The 10576-nt window shown below is 30.6% G+C and overlaps 1 protein-coding gene across 1 annotated transcript; it reads right to left on the bottom strand.

Annotated features, from left to right (window-relative positions):
• Positions 1-9576: 9576 nt before the first annotated feature.
• LOC108377932 (probable serine/threonine-protein kinase DDB_G0283337) lies at positions 9577-10225 on the bottom strand (the record flags this gene model as incomplete). The annotated part of the gene is made up of 1 exon (XM_017634229.1): positions 9577-10225. A coding segment is annotated over one exon (649 nt), but the record flags the coding sequence as incomplete, so codon positions are not given.
• Positions 10226-10576: the final 351 nt, after the last annotated feature.

The following is a 10576-nucleotide window of genomic DNA, read 5'->3' as shown; positions in this document are numbered from 1 at the left end:
ATACCATATTTAGCTTAGCGCTTCATAATTCACACGATTACTCATTCGCTAACAGATGCTGACTGAAATTTTTACTGTTTTTTATTTCTTTTCATTTTATTATTATGAAATTTTAATTTTTAATCGTCGATGGCAACAAACAACAATAACACTGAGAATGGTTTCTTTCGTAGCTATTCTATATAAACACACACATTCTCAGGCACATACACTTATTTGTTTCTTATGCCATCAAACGCTGCTAGCTATCGTTATAAATATTAAATTTCTCTTCAATTCGTTTTTTATTTTTTTTTCCTTCTTACAACAGTTGTTTGTTGTTTTTGTTTGCAGCTTGACTGTGGCATTGCTAAAGTCATATTGCAATTACTACCATTTATTGCTGTTGTATATGTGTACGAGCGACTATGAGTGCGTGTGTGTGTGTGTGTGTGTGTTTGAGTAGAATGCAATTTAATTGCATTGCTTTGGCTAGAAGCAGCAGAGGACACGGGCATGTATGTATTTGCGCGTTTGCTGCTGGCGGCTTTAGTTCTTTTTATGTTATGCAATTTTGTTATTGTTTTCTGCTTTTCATGTCAATGCTTTATTTACTATTTTAGTTGAAACTTTATTTTTTTATTTATTTTTTTATTTTTTTTATGCATTTAATTTTTACTCAGGCGTTGCAACTGGTTCACCTTGAACAACCTTTTGTGGCAGTCAGTACGCTACACGGCTCGACTGCCTCCTCCTCGCATCTCGTCGCGTTCGCTCTTTTGTTTAACTTGCTTCGTTTCGCTTGGTCGCAATTTCGATTTCGCCGTCAACTTCATTTCGCAAGAATTGCCCAAAAAGGTGAAAAATAAAATTTTGTTCTCTAACTACATACATGTCTGTAGATATATTGTTATTCTGTTGCATGCAACAGCGGCTCACATGAGCGTATTGCAAATTGATTGCCACAATCGTTGTGTGTGTCTTATGGGTGTTGTAAGCGAGTAAACAAGCAAATTAATGCGACTATGAATGTATAACGAGGGGGAAAAATACGACAATTTTAAGTACCTACATAGATATGTATGTACATATATTAGGGCGGGTCAAATATTTTTTCTCTACTTTGTTTCGGCGACTGGCTTATTTTACTGATAATTATGAACGAAAAATTCCACGGAATCATAGCTCTAAAATGGATTTCGAGCCTTCTTATTTTTAATTTTAGTTGTTAATCCATAACCAATTCATTTTTTACCGACTTCAAGTCAATTCAATTCATGAGGTAAATAGCCTATTATTGAAAAGTAACCTATTATTACAAACTTGCGTAGCGTAAGAAAGATTAATTTCCAAAGAATTTTTGAATAGGGTTGCCACCCTAAATGAAATATACGATATGGATGTCAAGCTAACGTGTTTTAAGAAAGCTTCATTTCTAAATATTTTTTGAAAATGTTTGTCAACTGTTTGAAAAATTTAATTCAATTAAGGGCTGTTTTCTAAACAAATTTAAAATGTATCGCCTTCTGCCCTTTAAAAGCACTGATACTAATTTTTATATTGAGGATTAAAAGAGTTGAAATATAAATTATGGAATGTTTGCGAAACAGAAATTATTAAAAAAAAGTAAGAAATAATAATAAAGTAAGTAAAATAAACGTAAGGACTAATAAAAAAGTAAAAAAAAATATTGCAATATCAGATGAAAGCTGTATAAAAAGTCTTTGGTGAAAACATAACATTTTATCGCCACTTTTTTTTAATATGGTTAAATCAAGTAAATTTTTAGCACAAATCATTTCGTTCGGGGTTGCCACAGTCTGCCACGCATCATTATCTAATTACACAGGGCAACACTAAGTTTAGTGCGGCAAATGTTAAAACTATTGTTGATAAATTCTTTGTGTTGATTACGAGGTCGTAGGCATAAAGCTTCCATATGCTCCAGATTTTGAAAATTTTTTTAAAAATTCGTCCGATGGCTCGTAGGCAAAATCGACATACATAAAGTTTCTTAAAAAAAAAAAAATAAAAATTATCTAATATAAAAAAGAAATTGGTTACGAATCAACGAATACAATTAAAAATAAGGAGGCTCGAAATCTTTTTAAAGCTATACCATGAACTTTTTTGTTCAGAATTGCCAGTCACCGAAAAAGTCGGTTTTATTTTTTAAGAACAAATTGACCCTCCCTAATGTATATGCTTACGGCTATTGCAGTCACATTAAAAACTGCACAAAAGTTAATGCAAGAATCAAAAATTTTGACAAAGGTGTTGCAACCAATACTAAGTTGCAATTAATACTTTTTTTAATTGCGATTTCGTGTGGAACAGCAATTTCGAAATTAATTCTTGTTAATCCAAAATCCTCAACTGTGAAAATTGCATAATCGATTTTTATATAATTTTTGGGGCAATTATAATATTTTTATTCCTTAGGCGCCAAAGTATTGTATGTAGTTATGTATATTGTTAAAAGCTAGCTATCTATCAATACTGACTACATCTTGGCGGTGTGGGTTTTACTGGCAAATCGATCTTGAATTTAATGACATTAAAAATTAGACCCTTTAAAAAGTGTATAATTTTTGCTCTGCCAGGACAAGGGGAAGCTAGTTCTTTTCCGATACTAAATACATATCCTGGCTATGGTAGTTGAAAGTCTTTTGAAAGACAAATGAAAGCTACTAGGTAAGGTAGTTGGAAAGATTTTGTTCATTCTGGCACGAAAGCTTTAGATACAAAAAAAGCTCCGTTGCCGACTTTCAAGGTGAATAGCCCTTTCGACAGAAAGCACTTGCATATTTTACTTGCACTGCTCCAGCTGTCGCATTGGCCGAGTGCGCAAAGTACGCTAGTGTACTTAGAATATATTATTTGAAAAAGATAAATATTTTGTTTTAATTTTTTTAACAAAACTTTTAGATTTAATTGTTTTAAAAAGAATTAAATAATTTAAAAAGAATGCTTTTATTAGTTGTCAATAAAAAAATTATATTTTTTTTTTTCAAAAAACTCAGACCATAAATACGGGCATTTCAAATATGGCGAAGTTCGCGACAGCTATCGGGGAAATTTTTTTGCGAAGTTATAGCTTTTCATTTAAGTAATATACATTCCAAATACGAACCATATGGGACCATAAATCCAAGTCTTCGAAATATGTCGACTCCTGCGCCACCTAGAGGAGTAATTTATCTTTCATATTGCATTCTCATCGGACCCTGAGCTAAGCTTGAAATTTCAAGTCTCTAGCTAATCGGGAAGTTGGTTAGAAATCGATTACTAGATTTGATTACACACAGGTGACATTTAATAAAAGCTTTTAATGTGAAATACTTCTTTTATTTAATTAAATTTTTAGAAACTTGTTTGTTCTTTTTTATTTTATTTTNTTTTTTTTTTAGGTTTAATATTGTGTTTAACTTTTAGAAACTTTTTTGTTACTTTTTAATTAAATTTATTTATTTTTTTAATTTTCTTATTATTTAGTTTTTACATTTTATTGCCTTAAATAAAAAAAATATTTGTTTTTATTATTATTTTTAGAAATTTAACTCTCTAAATTTTCTTTTTTTCTTCTTTTTTAATTAATTGTTTATTTGTTGTACTTTATTTTATTTTAATTTTTAGATCCTAGTGTTTTAAAAAGAAAATATTTCTTAAATTTCATTTCATTTATAGGAACTAATATTTTTTTTTATTTTAATTTAATTTTCTTTTAGTTTTAATATTGTGTTATAAAAAAAATTCTTTTTCTTGATTCATTTAATTTGTAGATTAAATCGTCTTGCAGTTTTTGTTTGTAAATGCCCTGTACTGGCTTAGAGTATTTCAAATACCGATAAACTTCAAAACTCATGTAGAAAAACGGCCCTTAAGCTTAGTATACAGCTCTCAAGAAAAATCTGAAGAAATATTTTTCATTATTTCCGTTGCTTCAAAAAGTACTTTGCCTTTGCTGCAAATATTCTTGAAGAAATAAATATATTAGCATTTTTTTCTTGAGAGCTGTAAACTGATTTAAGAAATTTTGTGTTCTTTTCCATTTCTTGAACGTCATTTTATATGATTTTTTTTTCGTTTTTATTAAGAGCTGTATACTTATCTTTAGTACATTACTGTATGCTCGTCATAAGTCTGAGCTAAAACGTAACAAAAGTGAAACAATAATAATAATAACTTTTTTCTTTTCTTTTCATTTTAGGTAAGTCAAAACCAATCAATTCGCATAAGAAGATACAAACATAACCTGTAAGTTACTGCGTTATTTTCTAAAAAGACAACAACAAGTCTATGTAATTGGTAACCATGGTGCATGGCATGTTGATTGCATTCTCAGTCTCAATATTTTAACTTGCATATGAATTTATCTAACACGCTCGCACACTCCCCCATAATTAATATAAGCAAATTGAATTGATGTATTACAGGAGAAATATGTAAATAGCTAATTTTATACACATATGAGCGCTCATATGTATACTTACATACATTCTTAGATAGTATATATATTGTACATATTGTTTGCATACTACAAATAACACAAAAAAAATGCCTGCAACTGCTTTAGATGTCTATGATCCCCGTAAATTACGCTGAATAATTCACCTAGTGAATTGGCCCCACCCCTTGGCAAAAACCACACCTGCTTGCAGTAAAATTATATTCATACATACATACATATTTACATATTCGTATGTTGTTGTACAAAATTTCATACTCATATGGAAATATCGAGGAATACATAAACGATTTACAGGCATAAATATCTGGTATGTAGTGAGCTTAAGCTACAAAGTAGTTAACAACAAAGCACAGCAATAGCTTCAGCATCAACATCAGTAATTCGCTTAAGTATTGCTATTTGTCGTGTCATTATTATAATTTTTCCACTTCTTTCAATTCAGTTTTTGCTCTCCAATAACGTGGGTATGCTATTTTATGCAAGAATTTCTATGAATTGGTTGGGCATAAATCATAAAACAAGAAATAAAATTGGGATCTAGGTTAGCATATCGTTCGGTTCCTCAAAACCATTGAAATAAATAAATAATTACATGGAATAGATTGCAGAAAAATCATAGTAACATACACATGTACAGTACTTGTAGCTTTAGTCGGGCGGTAGGCTTCAAGCTTTTCGTTTATTATTGCAACCACAAGGCTTCAAGCTTTTCGTTTATTATTGCAACCACAAGGAATTTTTTGATGAGACTTGATGGGAATATTAACAGAGGCTTGCTGGCATCAGATTTATTTCTTTCACGTACATACATGCAGTCAGTCAATAAAGTTAAGGTACAAGGCGAATTTTTTACAATATCGGAAACTATTTAAAAAAAATTTTTTCGCAAATTTTTTATAAAAACATGGTTAATTCTACAACAAAAAACCCCAAAAAATTCAGAGTTCCAAATCTTTTGCAAAATTACAGAAAATTCAGCAAATTTTCATATCCAAATATTGCACTTTTTATTTACACTCTTTAGAAAAAGTTGAGTACACAGTTTTTAGCCCATTCAATTTTAGTATAACAAAGTGCAAGTTTGAGGTAGCTAAGACTTACCATTGATTTTTAGCAATTGTTTTTGTTGAGCATGTCGCTCATTTTCTCCATATAAAATAGTGTTAGATATATTTTTTTTTTACGGAAAAAATATGTGACACCTTCCACAAAAAAAAAAAATGCCAAAAATCAATGGTAGGTCTTAGCTTCCTCATACTTACACTTTATAGTAAAAATTTGAATGGGCTAAAAACCTATATACTCAACTTTTTTCTAAAGACTGTAAATAAAAGGTGCAATATTTGAAGGAAATTTTTCAGAATTTTCTTTAATTTTGCACAAAGTCTAGAACACTGATTTGTGGGGTGTTTGTAGTAGAATTAACCATATTTATATTGAAAATTAGCGAAAAATAAAATATTTAAAATATAGTTGCCCGTATTGTAAAAAATTCGCTGTACCTAAACTTTATTGATTGATTGTATTTGTATTTGCCTAAGGCTATTCAATGGCTAATGAGTCATTCGCAATTGCACGCTACGAATGTCACATTACACTGAAGTGCTCCCGACTTAACCCTCGTGTGCCTAACCGACTATCCGGGTACCCATCGACACATATTGTATCAAATAACTTTTTTCTTGGAACAATTTTTTAAAATCCTGCCCGATTCCCACGATTTGACTGATTTTACATAGAGAAATGCATTTAAAATATTTTATATTCCTTTTCAGCCCAGAAAATATTGAATTTGAAAAAAATGTACTCGCATAGTCTAACCGGGTACCCCGGTACCCACATACAGAATAGGTGGAAAGATGTATCAACAAACTAAAAATTACTAAAATACTAAAAATATATTTTTTTTAGGCACTAAAAATAAAAAAAAAATATTAATTATGAAAAAGTGTACATTTGCAAACGTGTAAATAAAAATTTTAGTCTGTTATTTACATTCGTAAAGTTATTTTATCTATACACGACATTTAAGAAAGTATGTAAAAAAACACAAAAATTTCCAAGTGGCTCTTTTGTAATGACCGGCAATACGTCAGGCTGCTCCAAGTAAACGATCGATATTAAAGTAAGCCGCTTTCTGAAAGTAATACATATTTGTTTCAAAGGTGTTCTAGTTTATTCCTCGGATATAACAGAACATAGAGACCTTCTTATTTCTTCCGTTTTCAGCTTAATGTACAAAACCTTTTCGGAACTCACAAGTATATACGCTTCGACTCATTACAGATTATACCGAACTTTGTATTCCAAAGGTCCTTGTATATAATGCTATCGTCGGATTTGTATAAAAATATCTTCTTTAACAATAAATAAATCAATATGCCACTAATACCGTGGATTATACTAAGTAACAGGCGCCTTTTAGTTATAAATACGTAAGTGGGTACCCAGGTACCCCGGTTAGACAACAACGTTAATTAATGTGGTTGGGCACACTAGGGTTAAACTAAAGTAAAGTAAAGTAACTTTGGAAAGCAGTTTTTATTTCCGTAAATTGAACTCTCCGATACTACTTGTTGTCTGTTTACACAACGAATGCAGAAAATTCCACATTCAACTATGTCACCAGATATTTTTATGCTTATAACGAAATTTGTGTCCTGAAAAATTTATTATAAGTTCTTAAATGCGCACATAACAGTCACAAATGAATGCATATCACGAGAACAAATTCATTACAAGTGTTTTTTTTTCTTCATACGAAGCAACATTTTTACAGTTTTTTGTAAATGCGCAAAAAATCAGGGCTGACGGCAACACTCGAGTGGTTTGACCGCACTTTTAGCAAAAATTAAAACTACTAGTGCAGCACGCGTACGATGAAAATATTTCTAGAAAGCGATTTGCGTAATTTCAGTTGCACTAACACCGCAGGTTAGAATAGGCTGGGTTGCGCCGTCGTCTATAAGATAATTAAATTTCACGTCGATCTGCCCGTGGCGATTTTTTAAAAAGGCTCTATTTTTTTTGATTTGTTTATGTTGAAAAATTAAAAAAAAAATTATTTTACGTTTGAATGCTTCTACTGTTTTGGAAAATACTTGACATTAATTTCAAATGCCTGCAATTATTTAAAAAATTATTCAAAAACATTTATTTATTTATTATTTAATTTAAAAATTTATTTAATTTGTTATCTATACTAATATATATTTTGAAAGCCATTTTTGCTTGCTGAAAATACATAGCAGTCTATTAAAAGATGACAATTAACAGGAGCAGTGTTGCACTAAAGGTTAATACTCGGGACTTTTCAAACTGCGCTCGTATATAAATCGTTTTCTTCGTTTCATGACCATTTTAACTAGTCAAACAAGTTACATACATCACTAATAAACGTTTTTAAAACCAACTTGTGTACTGTTAAGCGTCGATGTTATCACACTTTACGTTTTCCCCCCTAAAAAATCTAGATTACCTTAAAAGCCAACGCTTTGAAAAGTAATTGGTTGGCATATCTGATTTGTACCACGGTCGCTTCACTACTTGTAATTGAATGGTCACAGTCAAACTTCTTCGTGTATAAACATACATACATACATTTATACATACACAAGTATGTTTTACGCGAAATCAGCGTTGTTCGAATGTTTTTTTTTTTTTTTTTTGTAAAAACTCATTTGCATTAAAAATTAAGTAGTACTCGGAGGCAAATGTAAAATAGGGGAGCAAAAGCTTCTAAACAAACAAAGTATGTCAAATTTCAGTTTAGGTTACTCGGTATGCTTGGCTGATAATGTCTTCCAGTCACCCAACCGCCTACACCCTACACCTTGCGTGCCTTCTCTCCGCTCCCAAAACAACCGGCCATTGCACAGGAAATTAAAAATGTTACATTTTGTGGCATTGTTGTCTCGTTACCATAACAGCGAATTGTTTCTATTACAATTATTGTTGTTTTATTTTTTTCAATCTTCGCTGCCGCTGTCAAACATTTTAATACTCGTACTATGAGTAGCTCTTGTTGTTGTATATACCATGCGCTTGACAATTTGCCAAAAATTCATTTCCTGCAAGTAAATATATGTATGTACGAACACTGAAACAAAATGTAAATTACAACAGCAACAACAATAGCGATTTTTTTTTTTATTTACATTTTTAATTACAAAGCATAATAATTTATTATGAAATTGGCTGTCGACCAAATGTTGACATTTCCAGGGAGCGAAAAAAGTTAATCACAAAAAATTGTGCACAACTGTAAACTTTTACAATAATTAAATATTTTGTATGTATGTAAATGTAGCTATGCATGATTAATTTGCGCAGATTTATTGCAACTAGAATATTCTACATACATACGTATACTTACAGATAATTAAAATGCATCATCCTTCATCTACAAATAACTAATATCGAGCTTCAAATTTGCCTAACCGTCAGCACTGCGTATATCTAAATAGTATCTCTCATTCCCAAATTGCCTATCCAAATGAATCTTAAAATGCCAAAAGTAACCAAATAACTAACTTGTGCCAACCACTCGTTCATTCAATTACTTATCCAAATTAATAGGTAATCTACAGAGAATTTCAGTAGATTGCAAGCTGAATTCGACGCATTTGTGATCGATTTTCTTAATTAAGTGTTGAGGGACAATGAAGTCGACTCCATTAAGGTGAGCAACGGTAGAAATGAGTTTCTTAAGTACACTTAGTGCTATTAAGTTAAAGCACTACATCTGTGCGTCAATGCATTAGGATGGTTTTGAATAATCAGCCGTGAAAACTTCTTAGTGAGTATTTTTGCCATTCAGGCTCGTTGGACTTTTTTCAGTGGATTTACTTGAGTATGGCACTACAATTAAGATGACGAATACTAATATGATTACCAAAGCCATATCGGTTACCATTAATAACACGATTACCACTACGATTACGATTACTGCGATTAAAGTTATGAATACGATTCAGATTAGACTTATGTTTATGATAATGACTTGTATTCATAAATATTATTCATTACGATTACGGTTACCGTTATGACTAAGATTACGACTACGATAAAGATTTTTATTATAATTCCCATTAAGATTGTGATTTGGCTATGGTTATGATTATTACTATGATTATGATTCTGATAAAGGTTATGATTATGACTAAGATTATGATTGTTAGTATGATTATGAGTGTGGGTATAGTTATGAGTATGAGTATTACTATGAGTATGAGTATGAGTATGATTATGATTCTGATTATGATTATGATTGGGATTATGAGTAAGATTATGATTATGAGTATGAGTATGATTATGAGTATGAGTATGATTATGATTGTTATTATGATTATGATTATTAGTATTACTAAGACTATGATTATTATTTTGGCTACGATTATGATTATGACTATGTAAGATAATGATTATAAGTCTGAGTATGATTATGTCTATGATTATGGGTATGAGTATGATTATGACTCTGACCACGACTATGATTACGAGTATGATTGTGCTTATGAGTATGATTATTATTATGAGTATATTAATGATTATGATTATGATAGTGAGTAAGTTGATGATGATGATTGTGAGTATGATTATGAGTATGAGTATGATTACGAGTATGATTCGATTATTATAATTATCATGATGATGATCTTGACTACGATTATGATTATAAATGTGACAGTTATTATGCGTAAGATTATCTCTATGAGTATTACAATAATGATGGCGATGACGATAAGGATTACTATAATCATTATAACAAAATGTCTATGCAAAGAGTATAATGACTTTCATAGTAATTACGCTATGATTAAAATATTTTATGACTTTGGGGACACACAAATGTTTACGTGTTGATTTTTTAGATATTCTTTACGTTTTTCAAGCTAAATTTTGCCAAAACCAACTCAATTGTTAACCGCTTGAAACTTGCTCTTCATGAGACTAAAATTGTATGGACCATAAGAGTGCAAACACCAAACTATAGTAAAGACTCAGATTAAAAAGCTAGAAATCTTCATGAAAATTTGATAAATTTTTGTATACAGTTTTAAACCCTAACTTACATGGTTTTATCTAAAGCTTCGACATTATTTTTATGGAAAAATAACAAAATTG

This window comes from Rhagoletis zephyria, unplaced genomic scaffold (genome assembly GCF_001687245.7).
Source record: "Rhagoletis zephyria isolate East Lansing unplaced genomic scaffold, Rhagoletis_zephyria_1.1 Rzeph_scaffold_13000, whole genome shotgun sequence".
Classification (NCBI taxonomy): domain Eukaryota; kingdom Metazoa; phylum Arthropoda; class Insecta; order Diptera; family Tephritidae; genus Rhagoletis; species Rhagoletis zephyria.
Note: the sequence above shows the minus strand (reverse complement) of the source record. Positions and strands in the feature narration are given on the sequence as shown.